This window comes from Doryrhamphus excisus, chromosome 5, assembly GCF_030265055.1.
Source record: "Doryrhamphus excisus isolate RoL2022-K1 chromosome 5, RoL_Dexc_1.0, whole genome shotgun sequence".
In the NCBI taxonomy this organism is placed as follows: Eukaryota; Metazoa; Chordata; class Actinopteri; order Syngnathiformes; family Syngnathidae; genus Doryrhamphus; species Doryrhamphus excisus.
Window position 1 is genome coordinate 7,175,060 of NC_080470.1, and position 17,836 is coordinate 7,192,895.

Sequence of the window (17,836 nt, forward strand, 5' to 3'; positions counted from 1 at the left end):
GACTTGTTCGAATCGTTCACTATTGGTCGAGAGGGTGACCAATCCTCTATGATTGGCTATTCAAACACATGGATACATTTTAAACTCGACGCAGTTGGCAACAGTGCTGATGAACGGAAGCGTGACGTTGTGAGTTGTATTGATACTTATAATCAACAGTAACTTGCTCCGATCGCGAAGCAACAAGCTGGACAGAATGTAACTCGGTACTTTCTTGTAAACGATTTCTGGGAAATTTCTGGAATGGCAACGCTACGTCCAGGGAGCTTCATGGACTTCAGTCCAATAAGGAATGACGACCCAGAGAAGGAAACTGAAGTTCCTGTTTTAAGTCTGGTCCTATTTTCCAAGGCTCCTTTTGTATCATTTGGTACAGTTAAGGTCGGAACTTCAAAGTCTGCTGTTCTTCGCATTGAAAATCCAACAGAAGATGCAGAAGTCGAGGTCATTGTTGACAGGATTCCATCGAGCAAAGGCTTCACTGCGAACCGAAACGCATTCACAATTAAGGTATGTTGTCCCATTTGTCGTTATTCATTTATTCTTGCCATAACTTTCAAAGTTTAAACTCATTGAAGTGTGATCGCTGCATATCATAACATCCCTCAAGGTATCCCAGATTTAATATGCAAAACACACTTATTAGTTATTGTTATTGGTTGGTATGGAATGGTGCTTCTTGTGCTTCTATCACCACACATGGTTCATAATGATATTTTTTTTCACACAACTTCCCACATGCTGCAGCCACAAATTGTAGTAAAACTGTATCTGGTCTTGTAAACAAAATGGGTGAATATTAAGGTTTGTAAAATTAGCATTTGTGAGGTCATTGTATTTAAGTGAAATGGAACTGAAAATGTAAATATTTGTTTGTAGCCCCTTTGCTCATTTAGCATGACAATAACCTGGACTCCAACAGAAGAAGGTGGAATAAGAGAACTTATCATCTTCAATGCCAACAATGTTCTCAAGCACCGGGCAGTTTTGCTTGGGAGAGCAGAAGCATCACAAAAGAAAAAGGTAAAAAAAAATCTGTTAATACACATTTTGCACGGTAGAGCAGGATCAAGTCACACAGATGCCAATAAGAAATGGCTATTTTTGACACATGCTTGTTTCTACACCTCAAAACCCTCCTGCCAGCTCAACATTTACACTATACTCAGATTTTGGCTCAACATTAGCAATAAAAGCTAGTATTGGCTATGAGCAATATTTGTGTAGAGATTCTGATTGACTTTCCATCTTCTCTTATTATATTCACAATTGCTTTTTTTTCTTCCATCTCCAGTTTTCATGTGGTTTTCACCTCTAAATGCAGTCTACACAGGCAAAACCTACCCTACTCTAATAAGTGTTGCAATCGGACACAGCAGGGCAACAAAAGACATCTGTCTGTCATATATTCCATACTTTTGCTCACATGAAAAATGGCTGTGAATATTGATCATCAAGTTTCCCAGTATTCTTTGGTTGATGGTGATTTTATTCAATGTTTGTCCTTGCTTCAGTCCACTTTGGAAATGCTTCTTACTCTACTATACTGTTGCTTACTTTTGTTTTTCAGAAGAGCTTATGGGATACAATCAAAAAGAAAAGGGCGACTGGAAAAGCATCTCCTTACCGGGCAAAGAGGATTGAGTTGTCTGCTGATAAAATTGTTAAAGTGTCCAGAAAGCCACAGTATAATCGGGATAAACTCCGCAGTCCGCTTTCTTCACTTAACGAAGGAAAACCTGTCAGAGAGAAGTTTATCCACAAGCACAGGCACCTTGATGATTACCATCAGAAGTCAGAGCAGCCAAAGGATTTAAATCCCATCCAAAAGCAATGGTCTCTGGCAGACCAGGAGAACGTAAGCCATGTTCAGAGACACCCTTCTCACGTATTAGCCGCAAAGACGACAGACGCATGTCAAAACAAAGCAATTTCCAAAATCCTTAATGCAACTTTATCCCCTATTGGGACACCAGAGAGGCTCAAAGAGATCATGCCTCGCATTCAGTCAGTGACAAGTCCTGTGAACACACGCCCGGCACTCTCTATGACTGATGCACTGGCCCTCATTGGCTCAGATCTCAGTTCTAACAACAGCAGCCCACAAGACAACAGTTCTAGTTACGGCTTTTCTGATTCTTTGGAATCGAAAAGTGATGATCATGAATGTGGCCCCAACAAAAATGTCTTCAACATGCAATCTGACGGTCTTGAAGTGTCCGACTCCAAAGAGCCCAGATTGACTTGCAGCAAAAAGGCTGTTATGCCTGAGACTGAAAAGCCTGTAGAAATACCTAAAAGGTTGGCTTTTAATAGTGAAACTGTGATTAAAAAGAAGGGACCGGTGTGTGGGAGGAAAATAAAGTCATTAAAGTCAAGGCGGTGTCTGTTGGAGAAAACGCTTGAGATGACAGAAAGCAGCAGCCAGGCTGAGTCTGGACCAGGTGCCCCACACCTACCTGTAATAGAACCAGAGACGAGCACAGAAGGATCTGAGGAAGCTGGATTCCCATTTGTCAATACAAGAGCAGCCCCGGAATTAAATACTGCTGGCCCGACTCAAACACTTGATGGCTCATCATCATCCATCGCTTTACCGACCAGCTCACCTAAACCCACAGCTCATCAGGGCTTCGATATCACTTCCCCGCTTCCTAATATGACCCCCACAATCACCTCCCCATCACCCTTGAGCCAGTTTTCCCCTATTCACTGCAGCAGCAAACCCAACAATCACCTTCCTGAATCATCTCCAACAGCTATTCCCCCTCAGCTCACCCCGGCCAATCTGTCCGGTGATTTGGACTTATTTCCCATTCATTTGACAAAAACAAGCAGAAAGAGGAAAAGTGAAGAGTATTTGAAAAGTGTCCCGAAGATTGACGATGGTGGGAAAACTGAGCCCGTCAAAAGGACCAGGATGGTGGTTTGGAAAAACGAGCCCACCAAGCCGACACGCGAGAGGAGTACGTCACAGAGGCAGTGGGCCAAATCAACAGGTAGTTGAACACATTGTTCTGACGTCATAAGTGAACCAATGCATACAATTAAGTAACTCCATCATTCAAACCCATAACGGTGTTTGCTTGTCTTTATGCTATTATAATGTGACTATTAACAGGCATAATGGATGGTCCATCTTTGTGTTCATTTTTGCTTATTTTGTAATGTGATGGACATCTTGATTTACGTACTGTAGGTTCTGTGCACTCAACAAAGACATCATCTCTAAAGACCACAAAGTCATCAGGCGCTACTCAGGCTAAGCCAACAAACGCCAAGCTCTCATCGCAAGGTATAAATATGAGCTTTTGTTTCATACATTCATTCATTTTCTACCGCTTATCCTCACTGGAGCCTATCCCAGCTGTCTTCGGGCGAGAGGCGGGGTACATCCTGGACTGGTCGCCAGCCAATCACAGGGCACATATAGACAAACAACCATTCACACTCACATTCATACCTATGGACAATTTGGAGTCTCCAATTAACCTAGCATGTTTTTGGAATGTGGGAGGAAGCTGGAGTACCCGGAATAAACCATCATGTGCAATGTTTCAAATAATTAATTGCTACTAAATTATGGTTAGGCTGTGTTAAATTACCTGACTAAATGATCATGAATTAATATCCATATATTGTGGTGTTCAAAGGCGCCGCCTCTATGAGGTCATCCAGAGCACAGAGTGTGAAGTGCGTAAAGCCTGCAAGAGTTGCTGCTGTAGCACAGTCAATGCTGACCTTCATCAAACCAGCTCAGACAGGTATTTGGCAAGCGCCCCCCCCCCCCCCCCACCCCCCAGCCAGCCAGGTTGTTGACCTGTTCCATGTGTAAAGTCATTTAAGATACCTACTTAAATAACACAATTCTGACCAAAAAATGATACATTCTGATTTGTTTCCTCAAGCCATACCCAGGCATCCACTTCCTTTTGCCGCCAAGAACATGTTCTATGACGAGAGATGGATTGAGAAGCAAGAGAGGGGTTTCACCTGGTGGCTCAACTACGTCTTGACTCCAGATGATTTTAAAGTCAACACTGAAATGACCAAAGGTGGCTTCTGTTAACACCTTGAGCAAGGTATAGATCTTTAACAATATAAGACCTTGAATATATACTTTGGTGTCTTTTTTTCTAGTGAGCGCTGCATCCCTTATCATGGGCTGCAGTGACAAGCTCAGCGTTGCCAAAGCTCCCACCAAAGAGGAGATGTCTTTCAGCACATATACAGCTCGTCGAAAGCTAAACCGCCTCCGTAGATCTGCCTGCCAGCTCTTCACCTCGGAGAGCATGGTCAAGGCTATCAAGAGGTTGGAGATTGAGGTGGAGGCAAAGAGACTACTCATCCGCAAAGACCGCCATCTTTGGAAGGATATAGGTACAACCTTTTTTTTCTCATACACAGTGACGCTTAAAAGTAATGTTTTTGAAAATAATTTTTCAGGTGAACGTCAGAAAGTGCTCAATTGGCTTCTTGCCTACAATCCGTTATGGTTACGGATTGGCCTTGAGGTACCTTTCAGCAACACTGTTTTTCTCTCCTTTTTGTATATTTTTTCTGATGAAACAGGTATTTATTGCATGTGACCTCTTAATACAATTTCACTCTGTTCTCAGACAATCTTTGGGGAGCTCATCTCGCTGGAGAGCAACAGTGATACAATGGGTATGGCTATGTTTATACTCCAGCGACTTCTATGGAACCCAGACATCGCAGCCGAATTTAGACACCCCAAAGTGCCTCATCTGTACAAAGACGGTAATGTAAAACTAGATTATTAATATTAACTGTAGTTGTTTCTCCCTGTCCCATTTTTTCCCCCCCAACTTTCTTCTTAAACGGGACCTATTATGCTCATTGTTCGACCCCACATTGAGTTTTTGGTCTCTTATAGAGCAGCTACACACAATAACCCTCACAGACAACTTTTTATGTTTTGCAGAATCTGCATCTATTCCAGTTGTATTTCCTTGGATTTTGTGCTTCCTGCCAAAACAGTCTGTTTTAATTTATTCTTCGCCCACCTACCCATGGTGGGCAGGGCCACTCCGTTGTGATTGGTCACACGCCCAAAGCGCTGCCTAACAATGAACCATATAAGGAAGTCTGCTCCTCTGTGACATCACAAAGGGGCAGTTTTACCACACCTTTTGAAACCGAGCGTTTTGAGCCATCCCAAACTTCTTTCAGGGGTCACTTCCAAATGTGAAAACCTTATCTGAAACTTTGCCATCGTTTAACGTGAGAATACCACATTTATAGGTCAGAAATGTGGGAAAAGCATAACAGGTCCCCTTTAAATGATCTTTTTAAATTTTCTTCTCGTGATACAAGGACTTACTCCCATAATTATTTACTTTATTCGGGCTATATGACTTTTTCTAACCTCATTTGTAAAGAATAACATATAACTCACAAATCTAATTCCAACTCTCAAACAACTATCCAGTATTTTCTCTGTACAAATACTACATGTTTTGTTTTGGTAGACATACACCTTCAGTATACAATGAAATGTCTTCCCTGTTCAGGCCACGAGGAGGCACTGTCTCGCTTCACACTTAAGAAGCTGCTCCTGCTGGTGTGTTTCTTGGACAAGGCCAAAGAGTCTCGCCTGATCGAGCATGACCCATGTCTGTTCTGCATGGATGCAGAGTTCAAGGTAGGCCGAGGACTCTCCTTGTCTTCTTGATGCCAGTAGACGTTGCTTATAGTCGTAAAAATAATTCTCTTTGAAGCCATTTCTGCAGCTCCCTGCAAGGTTGGACATTACTCAAAGTTGTTCTTGCATACAGTATGCAAGACATTTTTGTGGGTCATGATGGTGTGGTTTATTTGTTTGAGACATGCTTAACATTGATTAATAGCATGCAGTTGAATAGACACTGGACTCTCTGGGGTTGTAATTTGAAAAACAAGGCATCATTAATTTTACGTTTTCCTACATATCTGACAAATTGCTGGAATATTGTTTTTAAATTAGGCTTTCAATGCAAATCCAAGTACAAAAAAAGGTGTGTTGTGGCTGATCGACTATTCCTGGTTCACTCTGTTTTTTTCAGTTTTGTTTGTAGTAAGTGAATCACTCGGCCTGCTAAAAAAACACCAGAAAAGTAATTCTTCTTTGTCTTAACCTTCCTCCTCTTCATTAATACCACTAAACTTGTCTTCTTCAGTGTCAGAATAGAACAGCTTGATAATTACTTCTTCACACCCTTTGTCGGCCTCTCTCTTGGGTTGTCAATCTGTGTCACTTTCATCACACGGCATATTAACCCCTTAAGCTTGTGCTGTACTCTTCATCACGCAGTAATCAAAACCTGTTGGTGATGGTGGATTTTTTTAACAGTTACTACTGACAGACTTGAACAAAAGTGCATCGGTCGCCTTTAACTTGAGAGCTGCATCGTGTGCATTTTTTGTGTGTTTTCTCCATGATGAGGGTGTGTGCATGAAGCGAAAAATGACTGTTCTGAAGTACACAAGAGACTAGAAGGTGACCATAAATTAACCGCATCACTGTATAAGCCTGTATAAGAAAAATGTAGAGGTTTATACACCGAGAATTAAAGTAACTATATTGTGATCGTCAATAATTCTGTATGTATAGGACTAGTTACATGCATAGCTTACATTATTTCTTACAAGCACTAATAGTTGTTGTTGTTTTTTTACATGTTTGACAGACAAGCAAAGACCTGCTACTTGCTTTCTCGAGAGACTTTCTAAGCGGGGAGGGTATCCTCCCCCGCCATCTTGGCTACCTGGGGCTACCTGTCTCCCACGTTCAAGCTCCCCTCGACGAGTTCAACTTTGCTGTCAGAAATTTGGCAGTTGACTTAAAATGCGGAGTTCGACTTGTGTAAGTAACTTCATTTAAATGTAATGCCTTGCCTGAATTTATGCATTGATTTTTTTTTTAATTTTTAATCCTGTAGGAGAGTCATGGAGCTTCTTATAAAGCAGTGGGGCTTGTCAGCAAAGCTTCGACTGCCAGCCATCAGCCGCCTGCAAAAAGTCCACAATGTAGATATCACCTTGCAAGTCCTCAAAAGCGGAGGAGTTGACCTCAAGGATGAACAAGGTAACGATGGTTGTTTGATTGGTGTTAACTGACAGTCAAAAGATAATTTTACAAGTGAGATGGGCAACAGGCACAAAAATCCCTAATAAAAACATGAGCTACTGTTATAATCCATGACAAAATGAAATGGCACTTCCTGTCCGCCACTCACTCTCCTCACCTAAGACTTTTATTTATGTCTTAAATTGCATATCTTGTCTCATTTGACCCCCACAATGATGTGCATGTTAAATTATTAACCCTTTAGAATAGAATATTATGTCAAGGTAGAGGCACCTTACCATACCCCTCTTCTTTTCTGCATACTTGTGTGTTTGTGTGGGGGTCTGACATTTGGTGTTTTATGTGAAGAACATGCATACACCAAATTTTTAAAAAAGGTCATTTTCAGGTCATGCGATCGAATCCAGAGACATTGTGGATGGACACCGAGAGAGGACATTGAGCCTCCTGTGGAAAATAATTTTTTCACATCAGGTATCTGATATTTTTAGACACAAGTTGGAACAATTTGCAGTATTCCCAGAAATCCTATACAGTATATGTGTAATGGATAGGTGGAGGTGATACTGGATGAGGATCAGTTGAGGGAGGAGATTGGCTTCCTGAGGAGAACCCTGAGGATAAAACGGAGGTTGGCTTCATTGAGGGCTGATCAGGGCCTTGATCGTGCACGACAGACCAAGATGCTGTACGAACACAGCAGCACTAAGGTGACCCTGCTGATGGAGTGGATCCGAGCTGTGTGTGATTTCTACAATCTGAAGGTGAGTTTGGAAAGTCTTATTTTCAGCTGAGTAAGCAAAATAAATTTGCAAGCAGAAGTTGACCAACACATGAATTCCATATTCATTAAGCCCTGGATACATGAATTAATGGCACAAACAGAGGCTGGTATTGGATCTTTAAGGTCTTTCCACTGTGAAGCCCAGAATTATCAGTTTTATCAGCTGTTACTTTGAAAGAAAATGTCTCCTGTCTTTGTTTAGGTGGAGAACTTCACTGTGACCTTCTCAGACGGCCGTGTCCTCTGCTACCTCATCCACCACTACCACCCCAGTCTCATCTCAGAGGATTGTGTGCATAACAACACCACACAGACTGTGGAATGCTCACTGCGGGGTCGCATGGAGCTCGACTGCTCAGCCGTAGACTCGGATGACTCTTTTGACTGCTCCTCAACAGAGCGAAACGGTGTGTTGTCAATTTGTGAAGTCAGGCTCATAAGGTAGAAGTTTTATATCTAGTCTGTGGTCCCCCCCCTTGTGAACAGGACTTGAGTCTCCATCCTTGGTGTTTAAAGAGCTACTGGAAAATGAGAAAAGCAATTTCAGGCTGGTTAATGCAGCAGTGGCTTCCCTGGGTGGTGTACCCGCCATGATCAATCCAGCGGACATGTCCAACACCATCCCCAACGAGAAGGTAGGATCAGTGCTTGGTTTTTATCCAACCTACATGTGTTGGTAGATATTTTAGATGACAACATGCCAATTTCACACGAAAAATGAAAATTAAGCTGTGACAAAATTTCATACATATATACAGAATAATGACACCAAATGATTAATTCCATTATTTATTTTAGGCCAGCACTATTATTGTTGGACCAATACTTGTCCAAAAGTAGCAAATGACCTTTTTTGATTATATTTCTCCCCCAGGTGGTAATGTCTTACCTGTCTTTCCTGTGTGCTCGTCTCCTGGACCTGCGTAATGAAACCAGAGCAGCTCGCGTCATCCAGGGTGCCTGGAGGAAGTACAGATTAAAGAAAGACCTGCAGGTCTACAAGGTGTGTCAAATGCGGGGTTACCCGTTGTGATATCATCTGTCTTTTGCCTGAACCGTTGTGATAAATGCCTCGTGTCGAAGTAAATAGTGATAACCATGGCTTCTTGTTGGAACACAGGAGAGAAATGCGGCTGCTCTGAAAATCCAGGTCGTTGTGAGGCATTTTCTACAGCAACGTCGGGCCAAGAGGCGATGTGCAGCTTCCATCATCATCCAATCAGTCTGGAGAGGCTATGCTACTCGCAAAACACTGAGGACAAAAAAAGAAACAGAACTCCGGATTATACAGCATCAAGCAGCAACTGTCATTCAGGTAAGTGGCTTTATGTAATAATGCATTTGGATGGTTGACATTTTAAATAGCATTCTGCACTCATGTATGATTCAAAGCTCAAATGCACATCTAGGTCTCTAAGGAAATTTGCAAATAAAAAAAAACATTTATTTAGCACCATCTTGTGTGTACATAAATAGATACTTTGCAGGCACATATCGATAATTGGTCGGGAGATAAAATATTGTGATATATGTCCACACTCATAGTCGCCAACCTGTCCTAAACGTCTTTAAACTCCAGGTCCACTGTGTAAACTATACCACTATATGACTATTGCAGCTAATTCTGGCTTATTTACAGTGATGCTTTATCATAATTAAATAAATAAACAAACACAAAAAATTACCACATTAGCTCTGTTAGATAAGAGCATAAAACGTTCTAATGCCTGCAAAAGGCGTTGGGTCATACATACCCTTGTTTGAATCTTTGGAATTGGTCCTTGAATATTTTTTTGTTGTTTACGCAGGCACAGTGGAGAATGTTTTCCACTATGAGGCATTACCAGCAGCTCCGATACCACACCATAGTGGTCCAAGCACAGTGGAGAATGAAGAAAGCAGTGCTGGCTTTTGGAAGAATCTACTGGGCGACAATTGTCATACAGAGATATTTAAGAGCTTCGATCCTTGCAAGAAAAACAAGGGAGGATTATCTCTTGTTCATATCTGCAGTGGTAAAAATACAAAGAGCCTACAGACGATGGAAAACCGTAAAAACTAGAAGGGAAAACCATGCAGCCAGAGTCATACAAACCGCCTTCAAGAAATGGTACACAGAGAAAATGGCCAAAAGAGCGTCTGCTGCTGTGACGATTCAGTCTTGGTATAGAATGAAGAGGTGTTTGTTTCGGTACCGAAAGCTCCAAAGAAGCATCTTGCTCATTCAAGCCCACTACAGAGGTCACATACAAAGGCAGAACTTTCAGAGGCACAAGCATCAGCACAACTCGGCTATTATCATCCAGAGTGCCTTCAGAGGGTACACAGTCAGGAAACAAGCAATGGAAAGGAAATATGCCTCAATCCTGATCCAGAGGTGGTACAGAGCATCTATGCAAAGAAATAGAGAAAGGGAAATGTTTGTCAAGATGTGTTGGGCCGCCAGAACTATACAGGCAGCATACAGAGAGAAACGGACTCAAGACTTGCTGAAGAAACAGCACAAGGCCGCAACTTTGATCCAGGCTGCATTCAGGAAATTAGCTGCCCAAAGGAAGTACCATGCCCTGAGAAAAGCAGCTCTTGTATTACAGCAAAAGTATCGAGCCACGGTGTTGTCTCGTAAGACAAAGGAGGACTATGATACCATCAGGAATGCTGTCATCACCATACAAGCAACCTGGAGAGGCCAAACTGACAGGAAGCGGATCGAAAAATACCACCGATGTGCAACACTTATCCGGGCTTATTATTGTCGGCATAAAGCCCAAGTGGAGTACAAGTCTAAAAAGGTAGCAGCTGTTGTCATCCAGCGCCGCTTTCGGAATAATATGGCTGCGAAGGAAACAAGAAAAGCATTCCTCCAGAAAAGAGCGGCCTGTGTTGCACTACAAGCTGGATTTCGAGGCATGAAAGTGAGGACGGCGCTGAAGGAAAAGCACAAGGCTGCAACTGTCATTCAGTCTGCAGTTAGGATGTTTTTAGCTCGGAAACAATACATTCTCCTTCAAAGTGCAGCCATTATAATCCAGAGCCGTTATAGAGCGCTACTTGAGGGCAGGGAACAGCGTCAAGTGTACAGGAAGCAAAAGAAAGCTGCTGTAAAAATCCAAGCAGTTTATAGAGCATGGAGAGCCAGGGATGAAATTAAGAAGAGGCACAATGCCGCCACGGTAATCCAGGCTAAATTCAGAATGTACAAAGCACGAATGGCCTACCTTGCAATTAGATTTGCCGCAGTCATAATTCAAGAACGTTTCAGGGCCAAAATCCTCATGAATCGAGTGCAAAAAAAGTACAGAGTAATGAAATCTGCTGCCGTTGTCATCCAGGCAGTTTATCGCGGACACCGGACCAGGATGGAGATTATGGAAATGCACTGCGCTGCCATCGTCATTCAGAGGAAGTTTCTCACCTTCCACGAAAGGAATATATTTGTCTCCATTAGAAGAGCAGCTCTGGTGTTCCAGCAGCGGTACAGGGCTGTGACCCTGATGAGAGAAGTCCAAAGTGATTATCTGTCAAAGCGTAGAGCAGCTGTTTGTCTGCAGGCAACCTTCAGAGGATACAAGGTCCGGAAGCAATTGCTCATCAAACATAAAGCTGCTGTTACGATTCAGTCAAACTTCAGGAAATATCAACAAAAACGCTTCTACCGGAGGCTTCAATGGGCTGCCGGTGTTGTGCAAGAACGTTACAGAGCAAACAAGAAAATGAGACATGAGAGGTTGACTCTTCATACCAGGAGACATGCTGCCATTGTCTTACAAGCTGCCTTCCGGGGAATGAAATCCCGACGGATCGTTAAAAGAAAGCACCAGGCTGCCATCACCATCCAGAGAGCTTTCAGAACCCACAGTGACCACAAGAAGTATCTTGCCTTAAAGTCTTCGGTGCTCGCCGTACAGCGCAGACGTCGGGCCACGCTAGCAGCTAAAAAACAAATGCAACATTACCACAACATGCAAAAGGCTGCAGTTGTCATTCAGGCGTCATACAAAAGATGGAGGGTCAGGAAGGATGTTGCTCATTGGCATCAGGCAGCCACTGTGATCCAGTCTGTTTTCAAACGGCACAGAGAGGAAGTTAAATTCCAGGCCATGCGTCTGTCGGCAATCTTCATCCAGAGGTACTACCGATCGTATGTCCTTCAGAAACAAGACAGGGCATACTTCGTCAAAATCAGATCTTCCGCAATTGTCCTGCAAGCAGCATTCAGAGGTCATTCAGCGAGAAGAGGAATTTCCAAGATGCACAGAGCTGCTACTGTCCTTCAAGCAAACTTCAAGAGGCATAAGCAACAAACGACTTTCAGGAAGCAACGCTGGGCTGCCTGTGTCCTCCAGCAGAGATTTAGAGCTCTTAGACAGAGAAACATTGAGGTAAAACATTATCACGAAGTCAAGAAAGCTGTGATGATACTTCAAGCGGCCTTCCGAGGAACAAAATCAAGACAATCCATCAGACAAATGCATCAGGCTGCCACCACCATCCAGGTTGCTTTCAGAGCCCATCGTGAACACAAGATGTATCTTTCCTTAAAAACGTCGGCACTCACCATACAACGGCGATATCGGGCCACTGTGGCAGCCAAAAAACAAACGCAACATTACCACAACATGCAAAAGGCTGCAGTTGTCATTCAGGCGTCATACAAAAGATGGAGGGTCAGGAAGGATGTTGCTCATTGGCATCAGGCAGCCACTGTGATCCAGTCTGTTTTCAAGCAGCACAGGGAGGAAGTTAAATTCCAAGCCATGCGTCTGTCAGCAATCTTCATCCAAAGATCCTACCGAGCGTATATCCTTCAGAAACAAGAAAGGGCTCGCTTTCTCAAAGTCAGAGCTTCCGCCATTGTCCTGCAAGCAGCATTCAGAGGTCATTCCACAAGAAAAAGAATTTCCAAAATGCACAGAGCCGCGACTGTCCTTCAAGCAAACTTCAAGAGGCATAAGCAGCAAACGACTTTCAGGAAGCAACGCTGGGCCGCCTGTGTCTTCCAGCAGAGATTTAGAGCTCTTAGTCAGAGAAACATTGAGGTAAAGAAATACGATGAAGTCAGGAAAGCTGTCATTCATCTACAAGCTGCCTTCCGGGGAATGAAATCAAGACAGTCCGTCATACAAATGCATCAGGCTGCCACCACCATCCAGAGAGCGTTCAGAGCCCATCGTGAACACAAGACTTATCTTTCCTTAAAAATGTCCGTGCTCGCTATACAGCGGCGATATCGTGCCACTGTAGCTGCCAAAGCACAAATGCAACATTACCAAAACACGCAAAAGGCTGTTTTAATTATTCAGGCAGCCTGCCGAGGGATGCAAGTCAGGAAGTGTGTTGCTCGTTGGCATCAGGCAGCCACTCTGATCCAGTCTGTTTTCAGACGACACAAGGAAGAAGTCAAATTCCAGGCCATGCGTGTCTCCGCTATCATCATTCAGAGATACTACCGAGCTTATGTCCTTCAAAAACAAGACCGCAGATACTACTACAAAATCAGATCCTCAGCCATTGTTCTTCAGGCTGCATTCAGAGGTAATTCAGTGAGAAGAGGAATTTCCAAGATGCACAGAGCTGCTACTGTCCTTCAAGCAAACTTCAAGAGGCATAAGCAGGAAACGACTTTCAGGAAGACACGCTGGGCTGCCTGTGTCCTCCAGCAGAGATTTAGAGCTCTTAGACAGAGAAACATTGACGTTAAACATTATCACGAAGTCAAGAAAGCTGTGATGATACTTCAAGCGGCCTTCCGAGGAACAAAATCAAGACAATCCATCAGACAAATGCATGAGGCTGCCACCACCATCCAGGTTGCTTTCAGAGCCCATCGCGAGTTGGTTAAATATCTGAAAATAAAATCCTCAGTACTAACAATCCAGCGACGGTTTCGAGCGACTGTAGCAGCCAAAGCTCAAAGGAATCGATTCTTAGACACACGGCGTGCAGCCATTGTCATTCAGGCAGCATACAGGGGCCAGCAAGATCGGAAGTGCCTTGCTCATTTACACCGGGCTGCAAGTGTAATCCAGTCAGCATATAGGAAGCATGTTGAGGTTGTCAGATTCCAAGCAATGCGTGCATCTGCTGTGGTCATCCAGAGATGTTACCGGGCCTTTATTCTTCAAAGAAAAGAAAGAAACCAGTTCCTGAAAATCCTACAATCCACCATTACTATCCAGGCTGCTTATAAAGGCTACCGTGTCAGGAAGCACAGAAGTCGACAAAATCAAGCTGCCAGGTTGATCCAGTCGCACTGGAGGTGCTTCACCCAAAGGCGCATCTTCCTGAAGAAAAGAGAGGCTGCTTTGAAGTTGCAACAGAAGCTCCGAGCAGTGCAGGCTGGGAAGGTGGACAGGAACAAGTTCATCCGTATAAGGCAGGCCGCAATCACACTTCAGACCCAATGTAGAGCCTGGATTGCACAGAAGCGGGTGAGATGATCACAAGAGAAAAGTATTAAAAGATTTGACGTGGTCATGCAAAATGTAATTGTGTTGCTGTTGTATAATCAAGAAACGTGAAGTCGCCAAGGCACAGAGGAGACTTCGTTTCGCCGGGGCGGTCTACCACCACCTCAGTGCCATCAAAATCCAAAGAGCTTTAAGAGCACACCGCGCCCTGGAGTCTGCTAAGAGACAGATCCATTCTGTCCTCGCCATCCAAGTACAGCAGCAATTTTTATTCTCATACATTGAAAGAAAGCCTTATATTTATTTAACTCCTTGTTTCTTCCTCACCATAGCGTTTGGTACGAGCGAGACAGCAAAGGAAACGCTACCTAGAGGATCGAAGCAAAGTGGTCACTGCTCAGAGAGCAGTCAGACGTTGGTTAGCACGTCGCCACAAGGCTGCGTCTGTCATCCAGGATGCTACCCGCAGGTTCCTTCTCCTCAGGCGCCAAAAGAGAATCGAACACGGCATTGTCAAAGCTCAGGTATCATTTTCGGGATTTTATGATGCAACTATGGGTGCTTAAGTCTTCATGTTTTTAAGTGTTGTTTCCTATCTTAGGCTCTGTGGAGAGGACACTGCTCCCGCCGACTGAATGACAATGCCAAAGTAATAAAATTGCGACATAAATTGCGTAAAGTCTCAGCTGGTGCCCGAGAGGAGGATAAATTGTTCAACAAAACATCCTCTGCCCTGGATTGTATCCTTCAATACAAACGCTTCTCCTACATCCTTGAGGCACTAAAAAACCTAGGTATGGTTATATTTAAGAAACGTGCAATGTTTACTTCTATAGTAATGTTCTAAAACAACGTGATGATATGCTCTTGTGTCTGTGTGGAAATGTCCAGAGGCCACGACCAGGCTGTCTCCTGTGTGCTGTGAGCAGCTGGTGGACAGTGGAGCCACCGGTGTCATCTTCACGCTCATCCGCTCCTGCAACAGGAGTGTGTCCTGCATGGATGTCATCACATACTCCGTTCAGATCCTCCTCAACCTCTCCAAGGTATCTAGTTGTGCTGACGTTTGGCAGGTATTGACTTTTTGGGTGTAAAACACTTAGATCAGGGGTCTCAAACTCAATTTACCTGGGGGGCACTGGAGCTGGGGTCTGGGCAAGGCTGGGCCGCATCAAAAAAAAAACAAAACGCATTTATTAAAAACAGAAAAATATACAAACTTTTTCAGTGCTTTGGTTCCGATTTTCTACAATAAAAGCTCTGATAAAACATTCCACTGTTCTCAAATATCTTAATTTGTATTTTTCTGCACAACATAAGATGAAAAATAAATAAACAAATCAAGAGTAAAGAAAATCAATCAGTAATAAATATAATAATAATAATAATAATAATAAAACGGCAAATAATAAAAACTTAAGAAACCACATATAGTTGGTGGGTAGACAAATTATTTGTTTCAGATGAAAATTAACAAAGCATTATTAGAGCCCTGTAGACATGACAAAACACAACTATAGTCACATTTATACTTTTTTTTTTATTTACAACATATTGCGCAACTGCAGGGTCTTGAGACACATGCTAACTCGCAAACTAGAGAGCTAGCGACCTAAACGGTAGCCTTCAAGTTTCCGTTAAACTTAAATAGCCAAAAACTTACCACTTCCACACGGATAGGGAGGATAACTATTAACAGTTATTTAACCTTTAACATGAACATTAATCAAACGTAATAATTTTTTCTGTGTACATGATACCATACAGCATCCATATCAAACTTGCGCGGGCCGCACTAACATTAAACTTTCATATCAAGGCGGGGGCCTCAAACTAGTGTCCTGCGCTCCACATTTGGCCCGCGGGCCGCGTGTTTGAGACCCCTGACTTAGATGTGTGGATTGTATAGTCAGTGTTTGACTGAAGGCTGAAGTGAAGTGAACTGTAGCCCCCACAATTCCCCTGATTGACATCAGTGTGGTTCTTCCCATGTCTTCCTTCCTCCCGCCAACCCTTCTATGTCTCCATTAGTATCACAAAACCATTGAGGCGGTGTATTTGGTGGAAAACTCAGTGGAGACACTGGTGGACCTGCTGCAGCGGTACAGAGAGAAGGCAGGAGATAAAGTGGCAGGCAAAGGTGGCAGCATCTTCACCAAGGCCTGCTTCCTATTGGCTCTGCTCCTGCAAGACAAACACCATGCTGAGGTTTGATTTTTTTTTTTCTTCACCATCTTTTTTTTCGTGTTTGCATTTGACCTATATCAATGGAAAATGTATATTTCAGGACGTTATGAGGCTTCCGAAGATCTTGGATAGGTTAACAAGCATTTATCGCCTCACCGTTCGGAAGAATAAGATGGATACAGACAGAAGTGTCATGAAACAGAAGATTAACGGAAGCTTCTACATCCAACAAACGCCACGTAAATCTCGCCCTGTGCCAAAGTATGTATTTGTAAAAAGTTGAATGTACAATGTACGTCTGCAGGTGAGTGACTGCTTGTTTTGTTTTTTTTCACAGGTTTGCGCCAGACTGGGTTCTCAGGAAGGATAAACTTAAAGACATTGTGGATCCCCTTATGGCCATTCAGATGGTGGCTAACATGTTGTCCATTGTGTTGTAAATAGCTTTTAAATCTTTTAAACGTCTACAAGCATCTCATGTTTGCGTGCTGAACAAAATTATGTACAACTTCAGTTTTTTTTTTTTCCAATTACTGTTAGTGTATATATTAAATAGACTTTTATCACAAACATGGATTTGCTTTTCTTTTTTTCAAAGGGGTTTTTAAAGGCTATCAATCCGTGCATTTCTATAATTAGAGTGTGAATGCACTTATTCACTCAAAATACGAATAGGTACGGTAAAATGCAGTGTGCCGCCAGTACCTGGAAGTACTCGTTTTACATGTACTGCTCCAAAGGAGGCTGGCAATTCATCTGCATTTCTTCTGAAATGTTTACACCTTGGTATTTTTTTCTTAAAATAAAAGTGGCGCTTGGACAAATGTAATTAAGGATCTTTGGTATAGACTCGTGTGCTAGCACTTGGAGTGTTTCATGTGTTTATTCCTCTTTTATGTCCGGATTTTGGATAGTACAAACTAGTGGTCGGTGTGGCTATTGTCTTGTCAATGTAACATTACTGACACCTAGTGATCAGTGTAGAATACTGCACATCATCATTTGAATGGGTCTAATACCTTGTTTGTATTTCAGCTCATTTAGCAATTTTTATGCTTGAAAATGTTGAAAAAATTATAAATTTTAATAAATATGGATAAAACCGTATTTATTAAAATTTAACATTTTCTCAACATTTTTTTCAACATTTTCATAAATAAAACCATATTTATTAAAATTTTAATAAATATGGATAAAACCGTATTTATTAAAATTTAATTTTTTTTTCAACATTTCCAAGCATAAAAAATGTTGACAAATTTTTACATTTTAATAAGCCATATTCAATGACAAAAAAGTATTTCTTAATACATTCTTGAAAAACTGAGTGAAGCCGTCAACTTAAATGTGCAAAGTGGCAAGGGA

At 42.5% G+C, this 17,836-nt stretch overlaps 1 protein-coding gene across 1 annotated transcript; it reads left to right on the forward strand.

Annotated features, from left to right (window-relative positions):
* The first annotated feature begins 102 nt into the window (after positions 1-102).
* On the forward strand, positions 103-17,415 carry aspm (assembly factor for spindle microtubules). The gene is made up of 26 exons (XM_058073837.1): positions 103-510; positions 880-1,023; positions 1,571-2,999; positions 3,200-3,295; positions 3,654-3,764; positions 3,909-4,055; positions 4,141-4,380; positions 4,447-4,514; positions 4,620-4,761; positions 5,535-5,665; positions 6,690-6,865; positions 6,942-7,087; positions 7,479-7,564; positions 7,645-7,854; positions 8,077-8,281; positions 8,361-8,509; positions 8,749-8,877; positions 8,995-9,189; positions 9,683-14,305; positions 14,388-14,537; positions 14,617-14,808; positions 14,886-15,078; positions 15,176-15,330; positions 16,316-16,492; positions 16,572-16,732; positions 16,809-17,415. The coding sequence occupies exons 1-26, from the start codon at positions 244-246 to the stop codon at positions 16,909-16,911; spliced, it is 9,825 nt and encodes a 3,274-aa protein (XP_057929820.1). The 5' UTR covers positions 103-243; the 3' UTR covers positions 16,912-17,415.
* The last annotated feature ends 421 nt before the right edge of the window (positions 17,416-17,836 follow it).